The 23920-nt window shown below is 32.9% G+C and overlaps 5 protein-coding genes across 6 annotated transcripts; 1 reads left to right on the forward strand and 4 right to left on the reverse strand.

Annotated features, from left to right (window-relative positions):
* Positions 1 to 15: 15 nt before the first annotated feature.
* On the reverse strand, positions 16 to 8045 carry Hsc70-3 (heat shock protein 70 cognate 3). The gene is made up of 12 exons (XM_066728775.1): positions 7917 to 8045; positions 7650 to 7817; positions 7012 to 7214; positions 6627 to 6774; positions 6309 to 6528; positions 5901 to 6133; positions 5367 to 5602; positions 2950 to 3033; positions 2430 to 2850; positions 1984 to 2349; positions 1482 to 1885; positions 16 to 1367 (listed from the first exon to the last, which is right to left on the reverse strand). Exons 3-12 carry the CDS (start codon positions 7131 to 7133, stop codon positions 713 to 715), a joined length of 2889 nt encoding a protein of 962 aa, XP_066584872.1. The 5' UTR covers positions 7134 to 7214; positions 7650 to 7817; positions 7917 to 8045; the 3' UTR covers positions 16 to 712.
* Positions 8046 to 8577: 532 nt separating this feature from the next.
* Positions 8578 to 10801, forward strand: LOC136774468 (E3 ubiquitin-protein ligase RNF14-like). Of its 2 annotated transcripts, XR_010822812.1 has the most exons (4): positions 8578 to 9954; positions 10029 to 10196; positions 10252 to 10586; positions 10673 to 10801. XR_010822812.1 is itself a non-coding variant. In XM_066728779.1 (3 exons), the coding sequence occupies exons 1-3, from the start codon at positions 8965 to 8967 to the stop codon at positions 10525 to 10527; spliced, it is 1434 nt and encodes a 477-aa protein (XP_066584876.1). In that variant the 5' UTR covers positions 8578 to 8964; the 3' UTR covers positions 10528 to 10632. The 2 variants fall into 2 exon arrangements, 1 of the variants encoding a protein (XP_066584876.1); XM_066728779.1 differs by lacking the exon at positions 10673 to 10801 and having other exon boundaries at positions 10252 to 10632.
* On the reverse strand, positions 10541 to 13347 carry LOC136774469 (protein SLC31A2-like). The gene is made up of 4 exons (XM_066728780.1): positions 11469 to 13347; positions 11135 to 11397; positions 10818 to 11047; positions 10541 to 10759 (listed from the first exon to the last, which is right to left on the reverse strand). Exons 2-4 carry the CDS (start codon positions 11395 to 11397, stop codon positions 10653 to 10655), a joined length of 600 nt encoding a protein of 199 aa, XP_066584877.1. The 5' UTR covers positions 11469 to 13347; the 3' UTR covers positions 10541 to 10652.
* A 172-nt stretch (positions 13348 to 13519) lies between these two features.
* Positions 13520 to 14636, reverse strand: ND-ASHI (NADH:ubiquinone oxidoreductase subunit ASHI). The gene is made up of 4 exons (XM_066728782.1): positions 14477 to 14636; positions 14076 to 14299; positions 13795 to 13959; positions 13520 to 13700 (listed from the first exon to the last, which is right to left on the reverse strand). Exons 1-4 carry the CDS (start codon positions 14580 to 14582, stop codon positions 13641 to 13643), a joined length of 555 nt encoding a protein of 184 aa, XP_066584879.1. The 5' UTR covers positions 14583 to 14636; the 3' UTR covers positions 13520 to 13640.
* Positions 14637 to 17001: 2365 nt separating this feature from the next.
* Positions 17002 to 21740, reverse strand: LOC136774053 (synaptic vesicle glycoprotein 2C-like). The gene is made up of 12 exons (XM_066728117.1): positions 20897 to 21740; positions 20732 to 20788; positions 20488 to 20649; positions 20239 to 20404; positions 20022 to 20143; positions 19684 to 19922; positions 18864 to 19030; positions 18567 to 18744; positions 18246 to 18363; positions 17991 to 18150; positions 17692 to 17819; positions 17002 to 17601 (listed from the first exon to the last, which is right to left on the reverse strand). The coding sequence occupies exons 1-12, from the start codon at positions 20940 to 20942 to the stop codon at positions 17489 to 17491; spliced, it is 1656 nt and encodes a 551-aa protein (XP_066584214.1). The 5' UTR covers positions 20943 to 21740; the 3' UTR covers positions 17002 to 17488.
* Positions 21741 to 23920: the final 2180 nt, after the last annotated feature.

The raw sequence follows: 23920 nt of genomic DNA on the forward strand, positions 1-23920 counted from the left end.
GGAAATAATAAAATGTATTAATGAAAAATTTTTTTATTTTAATATTACAGATATATGTATATTATCACTCATGACATCATACGCCCATATACTCAATATATTGTACGTAGTACCATATATCTATTTTTCAGAGGCAGTGAGAAATGCAAGATGCACCGCAATCTTGCCTGCTCTCCTATCAATATACATACAAGACCATTCGCTATTCATTCATGTATTCATCCATCCACACATTAAAAGTTTCTCAATCGCTTATTAGATTAGATTACATTATATTATTACAATTAATGTAAAATGGAACCATAGAAAACAAGTAAAATAAATTAACGACATATGGAGTCTTTTTATATATGGGAATTAAGAAAGTTAAATTCCTTAAGTTCGTCGATCTCCTTCAACTGCGTGGCTTGCGTATGAAGAGTATAAATATCCCATATTTCTTGGCAAATGCAATATAAAGAAACATACGTTATAATCACAGCCGTGTCACGAATAAGTTCTTCTGATACGACGTGAATATTTTCGAAAAAAGAGAATGTGCTAACTAACATTACGGAAGGAGAGCACTATTCAGAGACAAGTTTTCCGTTAATCAGACATTCGCGTTCGGTATACTGACCTGATATAACGTATTAAATCTTAATGCATTTGCCTTTGAACAATGGACTTCAGTCTAAATACGGAGAAGCTTGATTCGCTACAAATCTCTTAGTTAAAGCTCATCCTTAAGATCATCTTCTTCTCCTCCAGTAGGCGGAACACCACCACCAGCTCCTTGATATAATTTTGCAATAATCGGCTGTACGATATCCGATAATTCTTTCTTTTGTTTCTTGTACTCTTCTGGTTCGGTATCTTGATTTTCTTCCAACCATTTAATTTTCTCTTCTATTGCTTCTTCCATCTTCGTCTTATCAGCATCGCTAACTTTAGAACCGAGCTTCTCCTTATCGGCAAGCTGATTTTTCAAAGAATAAGCATAGGATTCTAGTTCATTACGCGCCTCTACTCTCTCCTTTAGTTTTTTATCGTCATCCGCGAATTTCTCAGCATCTTTAATCATTCTTTCAATGTCTTCAGGCGTTAGTCTATTTTGATCATTCGTGATAACAATCTTCTCCCGATTACCGGTTCCTTTATCTTCGGCAGATACTTGAAGAATACCGTTGGCATCAATTTCAAAAGTAACTTCAATTTGAGGAATTCCACGCATTGCTGGAGGGATTCCGGTCAAATCAAACTTTCCAAGAAGGTGATTGTCTTTTGTCATTGGCCTTTCTCCTTCGTATACTTGAATAGTAACGGTGTGCTGGTTATCAGAAGCAGTCGAGAAAATTTGTGATTTTTTCGTAGGAATAACAGTGTTTCTAAAAAAACAAAGAAATTAAGTAAATATAAAATACAGCGAATATTAATTAAAATAGATTAAAAAATAAAGTTTGGCAAACAAATAATATATATATATATATTTAAATAGTTACCTTGGAATAAGTTTAGTCATAACTCCACCAACAGTTTCAATACCCATGGTGAGAGGATTAACATCCAAAAGTACAATGGCATCCGTATCTTGTTCACCTGATAGAACACCAGCTTGTACAGCAGCTCCATATGCGACAGCCTCATCTGGGTTGATACCTCGGGAAGGCTCTTTACCTCCAAAGAACTCTTTAACTAATTGTTGAACCTTTGGAATTCTAGTGGACCCACCAACAAGTACTATCTCATCCACATCTTTTTTGCTCATATCAGCATCTTCTAATACTTTTTGTACAGGTTTCATCGTGCTTCGGAATAAGTCCATATTCAATTCTTCGAATTTGGCACGTGTTAATGTTTCAGAGAAATCTTCTCCTTCAAAGAAGGATTCAATTTCAATTCTGACCTGAAAATTAACAATAAAGAAAACAATATTGATTTAAGCTGTAAAAATTTAATTTGAAATTTACTCCTTTTATTATTATTGTAAAACATTGTAAATACCTGGTGGTTGGTACTCAACGCTCTCTTAGCCTTTTCAACCTCGCGACGTAGTTTTTGCACAGCTCTGTTATCCTTCCTAATATCTTTACCTTTCTTTTTCTTGTACAATTTAATGAAATGATCCATAACACGTTGATCAAAATCTTCACCTCCAAGATGAGTGTCTCCATTAGTGGCCACTACTTCAAAAACACCATTGTCGATTGTCAAAAGGCTGACATCAAAAGTACCACCACCCAAATCAAATACCAAAACATTTTTCTCTCCATCTTTTTTGTCCAGACCATAAGCAATTGCAGCAGCTGTAGGTTCATTGATAATTCTCATGACATTTAAACCTGAGATTGTTCCAGCATCTTTAGTTGCCTGAAAAAATAATATTGTTAGTATACTATAAAGTGGTCATATGAGAAAATTAGGAAATTAAAGCCGAACTCTTTTATTACCTGTCTTTGAGCATCATTGAAATAAGCTGGTACAGTAACTACTGCATGTGTAACTTTTTTCCCTAAGTAAGCCTCAGCAGTTTCCTTCATTTTTCCAAGAACCATGGCTGAGATTTCTTCAGGGGCAAATACTTTTTCTCCCTGACTAGTAGAAACCTTAATGTGTGGCTTGCTGTTCTTCTCAATAACTTTGAATGGGAAGAATTTAACATCACGTTGGACTGTTTGGTCAGCCCATTCACGTCCAATTAACCGTTTGGCATCAAATACTGTATTCTCAGGATTTGTTGTCAATTGATTTTTGGCAGCATCCCCAATTAACCTTTCACCATCAGCAGTAAATGCAACATAGGATGGTGTAATTCTATTACCCTGATCATTGGCAATAATCTCCACACGGCCATTTTTATAAACTCCCACGCTATAGAAAGACAGATTTATTACATATATACCAATAAAAATTAAACATAAATATAACATTTATATTTTAAAAAACAATGTATGTTTATAAAATACATACCAAGAGTAGGTAGTTCCTAAGTCTATTCCAATAACAGTTCCAATATCATCCTTCTCTTTTTTCTCCTCTTTTGCTGTTATAGACGTGGCTATAAGTCCTACTAATATAAGAGCAATTATGCCCTTCATTTTGCCAGCAAAAAATTTTATCTAAAGAATAAAGTATTATTAAAATATACAAAACTATTTTTGCAAGTTTCTTATACATTTATTTTTAAGACAGTAGTTATATTGATATAAGTATAATTTTTGGAGCAATGTTTGTTTCTGGTGCTATTAATATGTTTCACTTAGGTGTTTCTCAAGTTCTTCCAGACATACAAAACCACATGATTTTTTCGTTTTTTAAATATTTATAAATATTACGAAGTGTAAAATACTCTTTGACATATTGAGTTATAATAATTCAGCTTACGTGGGCTTTCTGGAATGCTCTCTACCATTAAATAGATGTCATCTTAGATTATTTTAAGAAAGGGTCAAAAAAACTAGTAAACAATCTCAAATATTTGTAGAATAACTTATATAAAGAGAAGGATATTAAGCTTTATGTTTAAAATGTGTTAAAAGAAACTAATTGTAATACGGCTAGTATCGGCGATTTGACGGCGTTTTTGTTACACATCAGAAGTAATTCAGTATCGTAAGTTTATCTTGCTCTTTGGAACAAATTCTAATAAATTATTGTAATGATTAAAATTTATATATTTTTCACTTACCGAATAAAATTTAGCTGTGCGTGAATTCAGTAACTGAATATATAAAATAGAGCACTGTTACAACCAGTTTCAACTGATTCTCAGGAAAAATTCTGAAATGACTGACCAGAGACTGAATTCAGCGCGGTGATATTAACGGGAACAATACGTCGTGGCCTGCTCTGATTGGTCCTAACAAAGTCGCCACAACGGAAATTCTCTCAGTGATTTGCAGATAAATATACAGTTGGCCGCTGATCATTGGCCCACGTTGCAGGAATCCTACTTCTAGAAATTTCAGCTTTCTTTACAAGATTAAATTGATATAGCCGGTATAAGTAGAAATCATTGATGTTATAATTATAATTTAACATTCTGACGTCGCTGATACTAAAGTAATACTTAATTGTGTAAAATATGAATACATTTATGACTTACCTACGAGTGTGCTCGCTCTAATTCATGTTCAAAGCGTATGTATGTACATACATGCTTTACAATTGACAGCGCGCTGTGTTAGATAAATTGGACTTTACAAGAGCGGAACTGCTATAAAAGACCAACTTTCGGAGCTTGGATACTTACTATTATGTTTAATGATTTAATATATTTGTAAAATAATATTTCTAATCAAGTTTTTCCATTTTTAACAATATAGTATAAACTAATGTGAAGTTTATTATGTTCAACTTCCGTATATTTTGTTATTCACAGCTTTAAAAAATAATAAATTAAAGGGTAAATGGAACATTATATCTTTAGATGATATATGTTGTTTACATTAATTTAACGCAGAGTGAGCACAGATATATAAAAATTCAATTATCGTAATTATAAAAAGTATCAGTTTTACATGATTCCTTTTGAAGATCTTTTTCATTTAAATCGAAAACGGTATTTTGCACAAATAATGTATATCTCTTATATTTACAGAGATAAATGAATTATAATGCCCGGGACTCTCTCTTTCTTTCTCTCTCTGGAGCGAATTAAAGTAAATACCATATATATATACACACCCTGAACCACACACACAAATCTCACACCAACTCCTACATACGTATCTCCTAACACTTACGCATAACGGGACTTTTAAACATTACACCGTACATTACGGATAAACCAAAGTGAACCTTGATTGATTCATAGACATCGTTACTGAAAAATTATGATTTATCCTTACACTATTTTTAATCAACAAAATTTTAAACGTAATTTTGTATAAGGCAATGTTAGGTTACATAAAAATTTACTAGGTAATAAATTCTTAAAAATATAATTTTATACATTTACTATATAGTTGAAGGTTTATCTTGTTTTCATTGACAATTTTACAGAAATAAGTTCATTCAGCGGGAGTTAAAATGACTTAATACTTTAGGGCTAAGACTATTCGCTATGTGCACACCTACACATTGGTAGTCAGGTAAGAATGTGTAGTGATGCATATGCATAATATCAGCGCTGACTGTCGGTAAATTTTGTCATTTTTGCCGGACTTTTTTTGTTTATGTATATTGCTACACATTCTTACCTGACTGCCAACGTGTAGGTGTGCACATAGCGAATACACAATTCATCATTTAAATTAACTAATATAAATCACTAATTTATTTGATCATATTTCATCATTTTACATAAATTACATTTATCTGAACAAATCTGGATCTAATATTTGCTTTTAGGATATAACAAATCTAATATTAAAGGTGTAAAATATGTTATAATGCAATCAGCTCCTGCTCTGCGCATACATAATAAAACCTCCTTTAAAACATTCTCTAAATCTATTGCTTTATTTTTTGCACCATGATAAAGCATTGCATATTCTCCTGATACCTGGTAAACAAACATTGGATGATTTGGATGTGTATTCTTTGTATGTCTCATTACATCTAAGTACGGTAAGCCAGGTTTAACCATAAGCATATCTGCCCCTTCAGACACATCCCTTGCCTATAAATTAAATCATGTATAAATACATATGTAGGATCTGCTACACAAAATTTCCTAAAGTAAGGATACTATAAGATACATATTTCTCTATATTTATAAAAGATATGAAACTTTTGAATAAGAACTTTGAGGAATCTCTTACTGTTTGCACTTAAAGATATAGCATGTAAAATTTTAATATTTTTAATAAATCTGGAGAGAAAAAAATTGTAAACATAAAAATATATGCTTTAGGGTATTTTAAGTAGCAGATCCTATATATACCAAATCAAGTTAATTTTTAAGAAAAATTGTATACCGCTGCTCTAGCAGCTAATCCGCTGCTGCCAGGTGGTAGTTGATAGTGTTTTCTGTCACCAAATGTTGGAGCAGATTGAGAGGCATCTCTGAAAGGTCCATAAAACCCTGAAGCAAATTTTACAGCATAGGAAAGAACAGCCACTCTATTTGACAAACCTATATCTGCTAAATGCTTTTTTATTTCACGTATTCTTCCATCCATCATATCAGATGGTGCTACTATATGTGCACCTAAATGAAAGCAAGTTTTAATATAATGTCCACTTTTGCAAATGATATATATAATATTATCAAGTTAAGCCCCATCTCTTCTCCCTTTTAAAATTTGTCCAACATTTGTTCTTACTTTATACAAGGAGCATAGAAATTGCAAAGCTTGACTATACAAAATTATTTAATAACTGACCTGCTTTTGCATATGAAACAGCAATTTGTGCTATTCGTTCAATACTTTTTTTATTATTAATACTCCTATCATCATTTAAAATTCCACAATGACCATGTACAGTATATGGACATAAGCAGACATCACATGCAATTAATAAATTAGGAAACCATTTTCTTAATAAAGGTATTGCTTGAACTATTGGATTTTGAGAACTGTCTGCATTATTTCCTATATGATCCTAAGAATTAAGTGTAAGTAATATTTTTTAATATAATGTGGTAATACTTATTATAAAATAAATAATTACAATAATCTATTATATAATAAAAGGCCTACTTTCTTTAAATGCTTTAAAACACCAAAAAGTAACACTGATTGTAGACCTTTTGCAACTAATGGTTCTAATGTCTTTTGTAACCAATTTATTCCATAGCGATATACACCTGGCATGCTATGAATAGGATCTTTTGCATCTTCTTCATCACTAAATTAGTGCAAACAAAAATTTTATTCATTATTATTGAACATTATTAAATAAAATATAAATTAATTAAGCTCCCAGAAAACTTAGTACAAGGTTTTAAATTTATCATTGTTTGACTAGCTTATTTCATTTGTCACATAGTAATGCCTTTAATTTTTTTACTTATATACATACTTTAAAATAAGTGTTTATATTCACTTGGCAATTGAATTAACTAAGTTAAATTTTCTTACTTACACTATAAATAATGGGTACATCAAATTAAAAGCAGAAATTTCTGTATTGGAACATTGCAATTGTCGTAACACAGGATGAAAGAAGCTACTGTGCAAAATATGTTTAGCCTCTTCTTCTGTCATTTTTAGTGATTTCTTATATTTTGTTACACTTGTGGAGGATATTTATAATCCGTTTTCCTATCTTTTACGTTTAAATTCAACCTAGTAAAACAAATCACTCTCTTTAATCCCTTCTTCTTTCTTCTAGTTAATGATATATGAAAGAAGAGGAAAATATATTATATAAGACATGTCAAAATTTTAGTATCTAATCAGCAAAGCATCAATTTTATTCAAATAAAGTTATATTAATTTCATTGCAAAAAAAAATCATTTTTTAAATGAATTTTGTATTAAAAGAATTTAAAATAGTACAAAAACTATTTATATCACCAACTACAATTTTATTAATTTATTACGACGTTTATTTTTCGAAATATAATGTCAAACTTGAGACATTTTCACTATGTCATCATGACACAGTGATCTAATAAAATACGGTTTTCAGTCAATAAAGGTTTTGGTGTTTCATTGTTTTTAATAATTCTGTACTTATTTTATAATAATTTGAACTGCATTATTGAAAACAGAACTTACCCCTTTCAAATAAATATAATAACGTAACCTGGGATATAAAACAGCTTGTGCTCAAAGAAAATATTCAATATTCAAATGACAATGATTGTGAATTGTGATCATACTCATCATACACATCACATCATTCCCGCCAAGTTTAATATGTAAGTGATGTGCATATGTGTGTACCTGTATAGTGCAATATATAAATTAATATACATTTGAACATAGATATATATGTACTACACGGTGCACATTGCTATACAAATCTTAAATAAATTATAATACAAGATATAAAATCTGTTATATATATGCTTTGGATGAGGCGATTACTCGTGGCACGTATTACATATAGAATGCAGAAATAGGCAAAGAGAATTAAGCACACTCCGTTATTTTTTAAACTTTTTAGTTTAAAACGTTTATAGACTCTTCGATAAAAACTCAGCCATAGCTGTATGGTTACTTACGGTTAGATCCGTACAAGCGCGATACAAGACAGAAGATTCGCATCATTATGATTGGTCCGTCATATTTTGGGCTAAACCGGAAACACGTGTGTCGATGTTTCATAAAGAAAAAGATTTTATAGAAAAAAAAACGAAAAAAAAAGGAAATAGCCGGTCATGAACTGCCATTGTCGCCTTCATTCATTAATCATGTTATAACCGCTTACTATTATTAAATAACTTTTGGACCAATGGGAGAACACATTTCAAAAACTCGAATCCATCTTGAATAGAAAAAAATGAATTTTTTCGAATATTAGTTGACCCACCTGAAATTAAAATGAACAAATTTATATTATTCAAGTTTAATTAGATTTATAATTTATACAAATTATTCTAATAGTAATAAAACTATAAAAATAAATCTATCCCGCGCACCTTTTAAATGATAAATTTTACAAGCTGATTGTGTTTAATTGAATGGATGCCCGCCAGCTGTAACATGATATTCATGATAACTAAAGTAAACAGTAAACGACTCAATTCAAAATGCATGTATATATATTTTCAAATTCATTTATGATTGGTTGAGTCTTGAAGAGTCCTCCCCTTTGTGTGAATGGCTCTGACTCCCCTGTATATTATTCAGTTTAACTTTAAGTTTAATATCTCGTGACTCGAGATAAAATCCAGCTACACATACATTAACGCTATTAACAATTATAGTTTGCAACAAAATATAAACAATAATAAGTTGTATTGATCAATGGAAGATAAATGTTATTCTGAACCATCCGTTAAATTTGTGAGGATAAAGCGAAGCAAATTCGTGTCTATTTAACTTTTTTTAAAGAATATAACAGTAGTTTAGAAACATCAATAGCATAATGTTTTGTTCAGAAAATACCGATTACAACAGGCAAGAAGACGAAATAATGGCTATTTCAAGTATTTATAATTCTCATGAATTTACTTGTAATAGAACAGATCAAATTGAATGTCTGTTTAACATTTTTCTAAGTATAGGAGACAAAGATTTTTTGGTTTATTATGTGAAAAATAATACTCCTGTTACTCCAAGCTCTATTAAATCTTTTTCTATTGAATGTTTGCCACCTATTAGATTATATGTTCAGCTTCCAACAACATATCCTTCAAAATCACCACCAAATTTTAAGCTTATCATTTCATGGCTTCCCCCTTGGCAGATATCATTTATTTGTCAGAAATTAGATGAAATATGGGAAGAAAATAATGGAAGTGAAATTTTATTTTTGTGGTTAAATTTTTTAAAAAATGATCTCCTAGCTTATATAAATATAGATAAATCATTGGATGTTACCTTTATGCATATGGTATTTGAAGATCCAATTACATATTTAAATTCAAATTTGTTTACTATATGCGATAAGAGAGCTATAAATAAAGCTTTAGCCTTAAGTCCTGAAGCATATTTGACTAAGTATAGTAATGATCAGAGAAAAATAGAATTTAATAAAAAGTTCTATACATGTGGTATTTGTTTTGAAGAATTAATAGGATCAAAATGTACAGAGATATCAAAATGCTGTCATATATTTTGTAGCTTATGTATGAAACAATATATTGAATCTAAAATTACTAGCAGAATCTTTAAAATATTATGTCCAAGCCCTGATTGTACAACTGTAATAGAAGCAAGCTTAATTAAGGAATTATGCCCAGGGCAGTATGAACAGTATGATACGTTAATATTACATTTTGTACTTCGTACAATGGATGATATAATATTTTGCCCAAGGAAACAGTGTCAGAGTCCAGTTTTAAAAGAAACTGATGGTGATACATTAGCCACATGTGTCAAATGCAATTATAATTTTTGTATATTCTGTCTTAAGGTATAAACTATACTTTAGTGGGCCTTCATTAATTCATCAATATGTTTAATTCAGTAAAGCTGTTGTTATCTCAGGTTTATCATGGAGTAGCACCATGTGTTATGACTTCCAATGAAAATATGAAACTGATTAATGATTATGAGAAGGGCAGTTTTCATGAGAAAAATCAGTTAGTAAAAAAATATGGTCGAAAGCAGATACAAGAGCTAGTGGAAAAACATTTGTCAAATAAATTTTTGAAGGTAAGTTTTTTACATAAATTAAACCAATATAGAATAAAAGTGTAACATTTTTTAGGAAACTGCCAAATCTTGCCCAAAATGTCATACTTTTATCACAAAAACTGATGGATGTAATAAAATAATATGCATTTATTGCCAAACTCCATTTTGTTGGCTTTGTGGAAATGAGATTACTACGAAAGATGCTTATGAACACTTTACAAAATATGGTAGTTCATGTTATGATAAACTGTTTGAAGGTATGGTAGATGAACTACCAGACGAGGAATTCGAAATACCTGCACAGGAATTATTTGAACATGAGTTTATCAATGATGAGTGGTTCTTTTAAAAAATTACTCTTTGGTAATATGAAAATTAGAAAATATATTACTATATTGTATAACAAAGGTATATAATTAATATACTTTGGTAGATTAATAAAAATAATTTTTATGGTAACATGTTAATCAATGTTTAATCTATATCCATTGAAGAATGAATATCGACAGTAGCTTCAGCTATTAGTTGCTCTGCTACAATAGAAGCAGTGGATAGACGTCTCTCTTCAGTCAACGTAGCATCTGTCAAAATATAAGTATTATAATTATGAGAAAATCTATAAACATTAAATAACATTACCAGGACAAGTTGATGAAGTACATTGAGCATTACTACGTCTCTTATGAAATTTGTTTAAATTAAGCTCAATCAAAGTTGGTCCAAAAATCCAGTATCCAAGACAAGCACCAAAAGCAATTGATAAGGTGATATATGCATTATAGGTCATTATTGCTAACATTAGAAAATACCCCAGTACAGTATGCAAGCACCAATGAGAAGTTTGTAATATCCAATAATACCAGCTTCCACTAGTAATGAATTTAAATTAAACTTCAAATTGTATATTATTAATTTAGTAAGATTTCTATATTATTAGTTTAAAGCCAATTAGGTACCATTTTATATTGGCTATCATTATATTTGATTTGTTTGTTGTGGATAGTAATGATGAATTTTCTGAAGATCTTTGGTTACAGCGAATTAACGATTTGATTGTCATCTTTTGTAATCTAATTTGCAATATTTTCATTGCTTCGTATAATATGGCAGCAGCTATTAACCCCAAACAAGTGCATATGAATCCTATTTTGGTTTTGACATAATATCCTTCAAATAGAAATGCTCCCAAGTCATAGCCAAACCAATAATACATATGCATCTGTGTAAGAAGAATGAGTTATTTTTAATTATAAAAGGAGCTAAAAATATTTATTGATACAATTTACTTACTTCAATGTTAATAATTTTAAAACAGAAAAATGTTTTATCTGTTACACTTATATTTTAGGAAAGATTGTAATTTGATGTTGCTGCTTTATCAAATTTATGCATAGAGATAATAAAAATCATTATATATACATATAATATCAATTCAAAGTATAATGTTGATTAATTAACACTTTTTTTAATCTTTTAGTATAAGAATATACTTATTATTATGTCTAGCTTTCCTGTTTGTAATAATTGTGTAAAATTATTTATTATAATTGAAATTCCATTTTCTTCTCTTAGTAAATTTAAATTTAATTTTCGGTTTTAATAAGTTCATTTGGTGTTACATTTAACAAACTACAATACAATGATCTGCATGCTCAATATGATGCTTACATGTCAATATACTTTGTTAAATAGCATGCATAATTGGCATACTCCGTTTAAGTAGGCTTAAAGTTTGGTTACTTCGGTTTGGTTACACATCGTGTCGTGTGCCTTGCTTGGCTTGTTTGCGTCCGATTACTCCAGTTGCTATTTAATACATTTGGGGAAAATGATTCGTTAAAATGTCAGCTATATTCACTTTGTAGTGACTGCGTAGTGCGTATACATATATGTATGTACATACATATACTTTCTTATTTTAGTTAACTCTAGGTATTAGGCGCAAAATTTAATTTCACACACTGGCTACACTGGCCACACTGCTCAAAGTGTAAGATCTTCTGTGAATAGAATAGTAAAATATGCAGGCCAGATCGTTTCCGTTCTTTTTATCTGCTTATCAATATGCTTTCCACAAAACTGAAATGGAATCTGTATTTGTATCAGTTATGTCAACAGAGGTATAGAAACAAACGCATGTGGTCCAAGCACTCCAAGCATAAAACTTGGATATACTGGGTAGGCGGTTAATTACGCTATCACTTATAAAATTATAAATACATATGTATATTATTACACAAGAAAAAGGTTCCTGTTATGAAGATTTTTTTGAGGAGTTGAAATTGCTTAGTTAGACACTTAAATTCAATTGGTAAAACGCACAATTTGTGACGATGTTCTTTTCATAGTGATTTTTTCTAATGTTGAAACGTAACTATGTATGATTCGATCTGGTTGCAGTGACAATAGTAGTTACTTTCTACTAATCACATTTATTGATACCTAAAAACGCTAATTTTGCATCGTTAGTGTTCAGTAATAATTATTATTCATTATAGGTATCATTTTCATTTTATTAAGCACAATCACTCCACTCAATAATAAATTAAACGAAATATAAAATAATGAAGTGCTACACAGTCACAAAGCAAGAAGTCACCTACTAAGTCGGGATTAAGTGTAGGTGTCTAACTAAATTTTTAATAGTAATATTAGCTCTCTCAATGTTTTTCTCCTCTACATATCATTTTTTTATTTTTAAATAAATTCGTATTAGTTGATACATATAAAATTTCATGCATTAAATTATCAAAACCAATGTATATTCAGAATTTAGTGAGCAAAAAATTGAGATTGGTACACCTACTTAGGACCGATTCCACAAGCCTTGTTTAAACTGGATTAAGTTAATTATGCTATATTCTATGTGACATAAAATATAGCAAAATTAACTTAATCCAGATCAAAAAAGGCTTGTGGAACCGGGCCAGGGGCCTTAATCCTGACTTTTGTTGCAAGGACACCGACCCTAAGAAAAACCCAGCATAAGGTAAAGGTATAAACCTGGCTAATCGACTACCGGCCGCCACCCGGTACATATAATAAGATAAGCAGCACAGCTGCACAGAATTGTTTCAAAAATCTCAATGTTCTTTTTAAAAAGCCTGGTTGAAAAATTTTAAACAGAGATAACGTACAAATTTCTATAGTTAATGTATATATACACTATTTGGTATATGGTATATATTAAAGTGCTGTTTAATATTACACATAGTATACTTTATTATTAAAATATATTTACCACAATAAAATAAGATAATACATGAATGTGATAAATTCTCATTACAGCGATCTACACGTTCATAAATGAAATTAAATAAATTAAACACAACAAAACTGTCAACAATTTAAACTTATTTTTTATTAACCTAATCAATATTATATAAAAAAGAAATATTGGAAATCCAATGTTTGCAACATTTTAATAGTGCATATTGAACTAAATTAATATGATTATATGTTCTAGACTGCTGGCTCAAAAGTATAATGGGCAACTCCAGCTTTTGGATACTGTTTTTCTGCCTAAAATTAACATATATTAATAAAAATAATCAAATATCATATTTTATTATGAAGAACTGGCATCTTGTAAATTTTACAGATAAAGTATACTTACTACTGGTGGGCATAATCTATAATTGAAAGTCAAATAATATAGAGCAAAAACAGCAGAGAAGAAAAGAAGACAAACTATTGTTCCTTGAGAAGGAGTGTAAAGGTGATCATCGACATTATACTGACTATGGCGATCAAGTGTAAACAGCGTTTCATATATATGCATCTGTAACATAAAAAATGTAGTAATTAATTATAGTAAAATGGAAGGTATTAACCACAATGTAGTTGCTTTTATAATCATGTTATGATTATGTGATATTTTGATTTATAAGTTCATACAGGATCGCTTTTCATTCTTCTTTGGTAAGGTTCATCCCATGGATAGTAAGGATCTCTAGCATCTAATCCTTGGTCAGGTAATTTTGGATAATCTCCATAAGCATAATCTTCAGGGTATGTTTCATACTCATCTGGATGTAAGTTATATTTCGCAGCTGCTGCTTTTCTTTCAGCTTCATATTTAGGAACTTCTTGAGCTGATAAATCCCATGTTCCAAATAAAGCTATGAAATAAAGACTCAGTGAAATCGACAATTACTTTTAGTACATAGAAATTTCAGTCAAACATCTTTACTTTTATAATATATTATATAATAAAATTAAAATAAGGTAACCTATCAGCCAATATAAAACACTTCCTTTTAAATATAAATGTTTTAATAGAGAGTTGAATTACTTACGATGTGGGCGCTTAGTATACTTGGCATAAGTTCTGTGATTTTTTACGTAAATTGGTCTTTTTAATAGAAGTTCTGAAAGTTTGTAAAATCTTAACACATTAGCCATGTTTGATTATTTATATTTGACGTACCACTGCAAACTCTGCAAAGTGCAAAGTAGTGTAAATGTATCGACTAATAGCGACTGGTAGCGACCACTGGTCGTTGGATCTTGCACTTCATTCCTCTTTCCAGTTGTGCAAGACAGTGGAGCCTCCTTTGGATGAGCGAGTAATTCCTGTATTATCAACAACAGTGAATTAAAACCAAAAGTGGTGAATGGGCGCGACGTGGGGCGACTACTGATTGTTAAGAGGCAGGGATGATAGATCAATTTAGAATTTTGAAAAAATCTGTATTTTTGTTTGCATTAAAAATGTAGTAAATATCATAAAGAAAACATACACTATAATATAATGGTATCTAAAACTCCTCAGCCTCCTCAGCTATCTCTAATATTTTTAATTTTATCGCAGCATATCATGTCCGAGTTGGATCGACTTCGTGGTATTTGTGTCCAAGCACATAAAAACTATAAAAAAGTGTGTATAATAAAATTATAAATATAATATAAAATTATTATGATCAAATACGTATTTTAAAAAATTTGGCCTTTAATTTACTGTAAGTTCAATAAATAAACGTCTGGTTGCAAAAATGAATATTTACCTTCCTATCCGAATCTACTGAAAGAGTGTTAATTGCAAAAAATTTAATAAATCTGTAAAAACTGCAAATTTTATATTTTTGTGTATAATGTGTAAATTACTTTTATTAATATATAGAATTAGATAAAAGTTTATAATTCCAAAGGTTTATTGGATAGGATAGGAAAAGTTTCACAGTAAAAAGCAAACCAATAATAATATATCGACACGGAGGTTGTGATATTCAAAGTGAGGAATCTAAACTTAACCAAATCAGGAAGAGAGGCTGAGATACACCGTGGAAACTAGTATAGTGTGCTTTAGCTTCCTTTTACACATATTCGCTAATACCAAACTTTGCATTGGATTTCCCAGGCACATAAACTTCCGTCCTACACTAATTAAGCATAGTTCTCCGAGCAAAGCTATAAATATCAATGAAAGCATCGATGTATCAATAATACAATTTTATGCAAGATATGTTACCGTTTTTGTGTCGATAAATTCTTTATCGACGATAAAACGCATCGTCTTAATCTAATAGGGTCCGAAATTAATAGTGACCAAGCTGAAAAGTTAAACAAAAAAAATACTCGAACTTAAGAAGAAATCCCTTATGAAATTTGTTAGTCTATAGACCTTTTTATTAATTATATCTATTATAAACTTTGAAAGTTCTTTAATTCGAGAAATACATGCATCAACCGATTGTCATATAGCAATTTCTGACCAATATAGCAAGACAGAATTGCTCGATTAAGAAAAAATCTCAAATAAATCATTATTTTGAATAACTGTTTGTCCATAGCCAGGGTTGATAATCTCGTAAATTTGGAAGTTTTAGGGCCAGTGCTCCAATTAATCCCAGCCCGGAAATAATGCATTCGACTTAGAAAGTCGATTATGTAATCGACCGTATCTTGATCGACAGAAGAACATATCAATTGGAATAACATTGAAAAAAAGAAGAAGAGAAATAAGAGTATTTAGTGTGTTATCCATCAATTGTATTTAAAAAGCAAAAGGTAGACGTTAACTAATTAATGTAAGCTAGGAGTAATACCACAATCTCTCATGGTGTGGTACGTTGAAGATGGTACAGCCGATAAATTTGGCCACGACGTCAACCCGTTATCGCTTAATTCCCCGTGAAATCCCATTAACGATACTAAATAGGAGAGGGCGACGCGCTTTTAGGATGGTTTCTTCTTACGCAGCAGCCTTGAACAGAGAGTTACGTATTTGGTTGATGAAGGATGGGGGGGGGGGGGGGGGAGCCCTGCAAACCTTGGATGCACATCATTACACGTCGCGATTTAATCTCGCTCGAGATGCAATCGAAATTTCGCCAGATAAGAGATTTCACGATTTCAGGTTCGGGGTCATCAGATAGCCTCGTTAAAAAAATATTTTTTATTACTTAAATTGAAATCAGCCGATCGACGTAGAATCTCGGTATTCCGAAGATAAAGAATAAACTGACCAATAAATTGGAATCGTAAAAGAATGCCGTAGGAGTTTATTGCGAGCTACAGAATAACAGTTAAACTCGAATTCCGTCAGAGAGAAGAATTGAGAATTCTCGCTGGCGAGTAATATCTGACGACGTCGGTGTGGCGAACATCGTTATCCGGTATAATGATTCGCCCCGATGGAACTTTGTCAAGTAGGTCGTTGCGACGGGACGATGTCGTCAAATGTTTCACAGTCACCCAAACAAAGTGCGCTCACGCCTTAAATGTCACTGGTAAACCAAGCCGCTTTTATTAGATCGTGCGCTATTGTTTTGCTTTATACATATATACAGTCTATACAATCTTTTTGCTCAAACATACCGCGTATGAAAATATGTATACTCTTTATTTCATTTTATACAATATTCTTCTGTCCAGCAGAATAATAAAAACCTTACACCTAATACCCGTATTTTCATCAACGTCGACAAACAACTTGCCAACTATTCTAATTAATACATTTCGCTGCGCGCAGTGTGAACGACCAATTTTCCACTTTACCAAAAATTCGACGTTCAGCCGAATCATCGCTTATTTTGCCAGTTTGGTAGAACCGCTAATGCGTTGAAACTGTTTCGCGAGTTAAAAGGCCGATATAACGCGAGATAGAGGATCGTTTGTTTGGTTTTTCGGCAAAGTACAAGCAGCCGTGCGATGCATCTGTATATATATAGCGTTAGTTTCGGTGCATCAGTTTCTAAACTATAATACGTAACGTGGTAGGATAAAATCGTGCTCTCGCTTTGTTGAATTCGAGTCAATCGATAAAAGTGGGTTCTCCGAAAAGGAGATAAAGAAAGTAGAATGAAGCGTCATGGAGCGTAGATTGAAAAATGGAGCTTCTTGCCGGTGAGGTCACCCGGTGTGAGATCCGGTGGCGGTGTCCTAACGGGTTTCGGTAGGAAGAACGATAGACAAACACAGCCTGTGGGAGAGAAACGAGTGGCACGTTAGGATTTAACGAAGCGTGCGAGATGTTTGATGAGATCTATAGACGAGATTGATCTCGTATCACCTGAAAATAAGCATCCCAAACCGGCGTAAGATACGAGGCAGTCGCTGCTGAGGAGCCAGGCGAAGATTACGTTTCCCAAGGCTGCCGCCACATTTCCAATTACATTGTTGATCGCCAGGCTGGTCGTTCTGTTATAAAACTCAAAATTAGCCTCGACAAAATATACTCTGGCGTTAATTTTTTTTTTTTTTCTAAAACTTCGCCAGGGTCCAGATGGATGACCTTGAGAATGAGCGATAGGAAATGATATATAATGGTCGGTGCGATGTGTATATTGAGTTATTTGTATAAAGCATTACCTTAATGGGATTGGAATAATGGCGACATTGAGCGCGGTAACGATATTACCAGTTATTCTTGATGTGACGATAATAGCGGATGCCAGCGTCAGCATGTAGGGTGGAGCTTGCGCCCAATTTATTCCAAAACTGCTTACCACCATTATCAGGAATGCTGCTACTGCAACAGAACACCGGTACCATCCGTTAATCAAATTGTTCTAACTAGACTATTTTTTTTAATCTCTGCCTTCCATATCACTGGAATCCTCTTACGTAATATTATCTTCTTTCTAATTCGCGTGCCGGCGACCAGTCCAAACAAAGAGCTGAATATCACAGCTGATGATGCGATTATCGTTGATCTCATGTAAATTGCCGAGCTCTCGTACCACTGTTTACAGACAATTTCCATCCTTTTCATTTGTTCTAATTACACGCGTATGCAAATAGAAGGACAAAAAAAAACAAAAGAAATACTAATTACCAGAGTTTTTCGGTTCATTGATTAATCAAAGCGAAAGTTCTACTGCAGTATTATCTATATATTTATAATAAATATTAAGAAAAGAATGAAGCGTATAACACGTGACTCACAGGGATGAAAAAACTATCGAAATCAGTGCTGTTCCACGCGTCTCTGGATGGTACGTTCGCTCTAAGGTCGAGCATTTCGCATATGGTAGCTTCTCTATCTTCCGGTTTCCAGTTCTCGTAGTCGAAATTGTTTAAAATTGTGAATAGGTGTGGCACCCATAGTCTCATCAGGTTGAAGCTGAAGAATTTCATGTGAAAGGAAAGAGAGTAATTTCAGGCTGTATTATCGTAGCTCCTAATCTAGGGTTCTTCCTTTGTGATGGAAAAATGAGAGATTACGTATGAAGGACAACTTACCCGAGCATACTAGCGAATTGTAGGAAACAGAGGCGCGAGAACGCGCTCAAATATGGTGGCGATAGTAACAGTCGAGTATTATAGCAGGAAAGACGAATTTTTTCGCGGCAGAGCTTGCTCCAGGGTTTTGGTAATTGCGCCTTGTGCTCTCCTAGCAATGCTTTTATCTGCAACGAAAGGAGGAACAATGCGAGTCCGTTCTCGTGGATCTCCCAGTGAATTATACATCCGACGCTATCTAAATGTTCTATTCGCCCGGAAAATACGATTTTCCCTTTCGCTCTATGCCGCTCTATGCTCTTTTATCTTCTCTCTTTCCATTTTCCGCCTCTTATTCTAGCAACATTTGCATGTATAGGTGTACACTTTTTCTACCAGCTGAGACGGTTCCAGCGTCGTAAATAAAAACTGTCGTTTGTTTCGCACGCGCGGCCCTGCCAAGATATCTCAGAGTCAGGGTCGTTCGTTAAAAGCTCACCGACCCTGTGAAAACTCGCTACCCAAGAGCATTCATTGTCACGTTGGAATTATAATGTGAATATAACGCGTCACCTTTCCTATACATAAATAGCGTAGCCACACCAATAAGAGAAAGAGAATATATAAATGAAAATTCGTGTCTTTAACGAGGAGATAACTCGTGTAAGTTTTTCTCGTTAACGGAGAATCTTAATCGTTGAATTTTAAACTGGAGGGTGGCTTTGGGGGAGATGTGTGTTTGGGAATCTTGACGAGGCCCGATCGATGGCCTGTCCTTATAAAATTAACTTGTCGCTAGAAGAAGCGAGAGCAGTCACTGGACCGTCATTTACGAACGTACTGGGAATGTGTCAGTTGGTTTTCCTGTATTCATCGAATATATTCTTCCGAGCAATTTTAGAGCATCGTCCAGCCTACCAGCTGCCATCAACTGCTTCGGGCTCTCCGGCAGCAAGCTCGCAGTTACAAGTCCCAGCGTTGGAGGAATCGAAAATATCAGCAGGTAGATCCTCCAGCTGTTGTAGTTTAGATCGAAAACATCGATGCTCCAGTGACGAGGAATCACGTACATGGCGATCACTGTCGAGAGAAGAAAAATACTTGGTACTGCTGGCTTATTTTGGTAAACTTGCTGTACTATTATTATTATCAAAGTAATTTCAAGGTTAAAAATTGTACCTGGGGGCACTACTATTCCCACGGAGAAAAGAATGCTCGAACGAGTGGAGAACCTCTGCTTGTATTTGGACGAATGGAACTCGGTGAGGTAGGAGGAGAGCTTCGCCAGCGGGCCTCCAATTCTACAAGCATTTCTCGTCGTTGCGAATCAAGAGACGCGAGAGATCTAAAAACTACTCCGATAAGAGGACAAGCTCGATCATAATAAGCTACTTACATGACACCGCTGATAAATTTTACCGACAGGAGAGCGTAGTACGATTGCGTTGCACTGCTCAGCACATTCAGGAAGACATCAACTAATAATCCCAAAACAAACAACGTTCTTCTTCCAGCGTAATCATCCGCAATAAAATCCCAGAAGAAGCCGGAGATTGTCATTGCTAATAAGAGGAGAGGGAGAGATGAAAGATTGCGTGACTGAAAATCATGTAGTGTATAAATTATTGATAATATTTATAGTGACCTATGAAAGGGATTGCAAGAAGAAGGCCTTTACGCAAAAATGTCAACTCTAAGTCTGTCTCTGCACTGGATAAAATAAACGCGGTTGTTGTATGATCAAATGTGGTGGTCCAGACGATTGGCAGAGCTGCCAGTAGCAGCAAATGGTTGAATCGACCATATTCTACACAAATAAGAAATTTCCATATTTTATCTCGATCACTCTATTTTAATTTTTTGTTATGTACGAGACTGAGTTTATTTACCAGAATAAGCGATAGCTCTGAAGAAATCAGCTGATCCATCCTGAGGTTCGGTGTCACCTAAAAAAAGCGAACATTCAACAGCACTCTGACACTTCATTATTGGTCAGTTTCTATAATTCAGCAATTATATAAGATCAAAGCAAACCACTCGAAAAAATCACTTACCGGTTATCGTCGAAATTTTTTCACTGTTTCGTTTATCCGCGATCATATCTCGAGTGGCCAGATTATTCGAGGAATTTGATCGATTTAATTGGATTAAGAGATTAAGAGGGTCCCTTTGGCTTTCGAATTGGCCTCAACTGTCAGATGCTATTGACGGAGGATCACAAAATTAGCCCTTTAGGGGCTGGTATATCCGTCACCAAGTGACAAGATGCAGCTATTTTCGAAAACGGTCCACAGTGTGAAGGTCTTGTAAAGAAACTGCGCACACTGGCAGACGTCCATAAGTTACCGGTGCCACTTGCCAATAAAGAGAGGTCAAACGACTCAATTGTTAGTGGCTCGCGCGCTACTTGATATCGGTGACCGATCTGTAGACCTCGGGGAAAAAAAAATCCAACGGGTAAAACTCGCTCGTGGACTCGTCCGACTGTGGTTCACTTTTCAATAAGTAGGCCGTACGAATTCCAATCGTCCATTTCTATGGGTCGACCTTGCATCACTTGATCAATCAAAAATATATCCTTGCTGTACGAGAATTTGATGAAAAGTCTTTCCGTCACGGTGATCTCTAAGCATCGAAACGAATCGAGCGAACGAGCTGAACGAAACCAGTTAAAAAAAACTCACGCGACAATCTTAATGCGTTAAATGAATATTGAGAAGCGTAATTAAGAATTCAGTCTGTAAGGAATAAGTGTGTTGTGAGCTGAGACCTGTTGTGGCTCGTACGAACTGTTCGGACAGCAAAAATTCCAGTGTTTTGAAATACTTCTTCTAATGGTAATCGAGCATTCATTCGCTCAAACTCGCCTCGGTTCATCGACGATTGATAAGCGACTGTTGTCTACTACCTTCTCTACTCCAATATTTCTCATTATGTATCGAAACTCACTTAATTACTCGTGCAGGTTCTTCTCCCTCCATTCCCAACACAATGTTAAGCCTCCCCAATGAATTAATTCAATCGCTCTGACATTACGTAACATCTAGCATTTTCAAATTATACAATTGATATGAAAACGGATTAGACACTGTTTTTTTTTCAAATATGAAATAGAGGGGAAAAAGAAGGAAAAAAAAACAAGAAAAGTGGAAACAGAAATATTAATATTTAAACTGGAGCTCATTAAAGTCACAAGTTCGCAAATATGAGTAAGCTATAAATTAAAGAAAGAAAAAACAAAAATTAAAATCAATAATTATTCACGTGATTTGGATATTCCCAGCTAATCGAGATAAGAAGCAACGAAGGATAGTTTCTCCGTTGTGTGATATCCAATCTCTGCTGAGAGTTTCTAAGAAATTAATTCTCCTATTGCGGAGACGTTGTACTATATTTATTATTATTGTCACAATAAATATTAAATATATTGTTTCCAATTATGGTTGTTTTGAATACGTCATTGAACACTGTCGGCCTTTCTTCAATATCTCTGTCTGATTGAATCAAGTAAACTGTTAAAGGAAACAAGCAGAAAGTATACGCACGATTGAGTGATGTCATATGAGATTAACGTGTAAACGCAGGTGTAGATTAGAACTGAATAAACATAAGCACGAAAAAAGGAGAATCTTCCGTAAATGATAGGTTTATCGTAAATTTGGGCCCCTTGATAAATTACAAATTTAGTCAAACGTTAACACTAGAAGTAAATATTTGTATATAGGATACAGTATATATATATATATGTTTCATTTCTCTCAACCCGAAAACCATAGATAGGGTAGGGTAGATAATCTTTATAACAATTTTATTTATGGCTCATAAATAAGCTTTTATTATCATTATTATTTTAGGCCACACATCATATTGATCAGCCTATTACTCTAACGATGTCTGGCTTATGCAACGAGATCGCGAAATTGTTCTTACAGTGTCTTTTCCCATTTATGCACTGAGATAAAAGTATAACAAATTCAATAATAAAATAATCTACGGACACCATTTCTGGTTGTACCTACTGCAATATACATACATAGTTCATACAAATAGATATTTATTGAAATTTTTAATATATTTCTTTAATACATGCTACCATACAATAGTGCCTACAAATGTTTTTAAATAGTTAATACCCTGGTAGTTGAATTAATGATATCCTACACTTTTTCTCAACGTCCGTGTATCTGTAGGCTTTTAATTTTGTACGAATTGATTTAAACATCGCGTAGCATTTTATTCATATTAAATATGATTATATTTAATGAAATAAGTTATCATTGATTCAAAATCAGACTGATTTTTATTAAATACTACATCATTTGTCTCTTTTGCTTCATTTCCGCTTCAAACCGGACTTGAAAGCTAATTTTAATAATATTCTTCTGCTAATTAATAAAATAATAATCATGAACCAGAAAATTATTTTATATACACATGCACACATAGCGGTGCTCTATTTTCGAAGAAAAAAACTTTCAGCATTTGGTTTGATTAGTTTATTAGCAATAGAGCTAATATAGAGAAATGCATTTTTGTCCTAAATGATTTCTTGTTTAGTTTATTCGTAGATTAGTGTATTTTCAACCATGTATGTCTACTTACGAGTACGACTTTAAGTTATCAAATTTTTATACTTACAATAGAAGTTAAAAAGATGGTTTATGTAGAAACGAATAAATGCAAAATTAAACTATATCTTCATTGATTACCAGATGTTACAAATATATTCTACAGCAAAAGACAAAATCAAGAAACTTATATATAGTTTTCATATCAATATTCAGGCGCATTTATATATATAAAAGAAACTCTTAAATGAATTATCGACACAAGATTGTATATTCGACTGTACTTTGGGTTGTCTTGCTGCACGTTGCTTATCGCTTTTACATAATATGTAAGCTTAATATATTGCTACTTATCGTTATTCTCGTAGTGGGTCAATTTACTCCGGGGACCTTTTAATCTTGTCTTACTATAAGTAGTTTTAGATCTATATACGTATATCTACATTGGACTACACTTGACTTAATCAAAAACAGATTAAATTTAGTTTAGCAATTGAATAATAGATCAAG

Source organism: Prorops nasuta, unplaced genomic scaffold, assembly GCF_024137725.1.
Source record: "Prorops nasuta isolate Cenicafe-Biocafe unplaced genomic scaffold, Cenicafe_Pnas_1.2 PNAS00006, whole genome shotgun sequence".
In the NCBI taxonomy this organism is placed as follows: Eukaryota; Metazoa; Arthropoda; class Insecta; order Hymenoptera; family Bethylidae; genus Prorops; species Prorops nasuta.

Bases quoted from the DNA above. Each gene is read 5' to 3' on its own strand.
- Hsc70-3 (XM_066728775.1), bottom strand. From the start codon at position 7,133: ATGACAGAAGAAGAGGCTAAACATATTTTGCACAGTAGCTTCTTTCAT. The intron at 6,529-6,626 runs GTAGGCCTTTTA...CTTAATTCTTAG, and splicing joins TTTTAAAGCATTTAAAGAAA to GATCATATAGGAAATAATGC. The intron at 2,851-2,949 runs GTATGTATTTTA...GTCTTTCTATAG, and splicing joins TTAGGAACTACCTACTCTTG to CGTGGGAGTTTATAAAAATG.
- LOC136774468 (XM_066728779.1), top strand. From the start codon at position 8,965: ATGTTTTGTTCAGAAAATACCGATTACAACAGGCAAGAAGACGAAATA. The intron at 9,955-10,028 runs GTATAAACTATA...TTGTTATCTCAG, and splicing joins TTTGTATATTCTGTCTTAAG to GTTTATCATGGAGTAGCACC. The intron at 10,197-10,251 runs GTAAGTTTTTTA...AACATTTTTTAG, and splicing joins TGTCAAATAAATTTTTGAAG to GAAACTGCCAAATCTTGCCC.
- LOC136774469 (XM_066728780.1), bottom strand. From the start codon at position 11,397: ATGCATATGTATTATTGGTTTGGCTATGACTTGGGAGCATTTCTATTT. The intron at 11,048-11,134 runs GTACCTAATTGG...ATTCATTACTAG, and splicing joins ATGATAGCCAATATAAAATG to TGGAAGCTGGTATTATTGGA. The intron at 10,760-10,817 runs GTAATGTTATTT...ATATTTTGACAG, and splicing joins TACTTCATCAACTTGTCCTG to ATGCTACGTTGACTGAAGAG.
- ND-ASHI (XM_066728782.1), bottom strand. From the start codon at position 14,582: ATGGCTAATGTGTTAAGATTTTACAAACTTTCAGAACTTCTATTAAAA. The intron at 14,300-14,476 runs GTAAGTAATTCA...TTTATTTCATAG, and splicing joins GTATACTAAGCGCCCACATC to CTTTATTTGGAACATGGGAT. The intron at 13,701-13,794 runs GTAAGTATACTT...TGTTAATTTTAG, and splicing joins ATAGATTATGCCCACCAGTA to GCAGAAAAACAGTATCCAAA.
- LOC136774053 (XM_066728117.1), bottom strand. From the start codon at position 20,942: ATGATCGCGGATAAACGAAACAGTGAAAAAATTTCGACGATAACCG. The intron at 20,789-20,896 runs GTAAGTGATTTT...CGCTTTTTTTAG, and splicing joins AAAAATTTCGACGATAACCG to GTGACACCGAACCTCAGGAT. The intron at 18,745-18,863 runs GTAAGTTGTCCT...GAAATTCTTCAG, and splicing joins CAATTCGCTAGTATGCTCGG to CTTCAACCTGATGAGACTAT.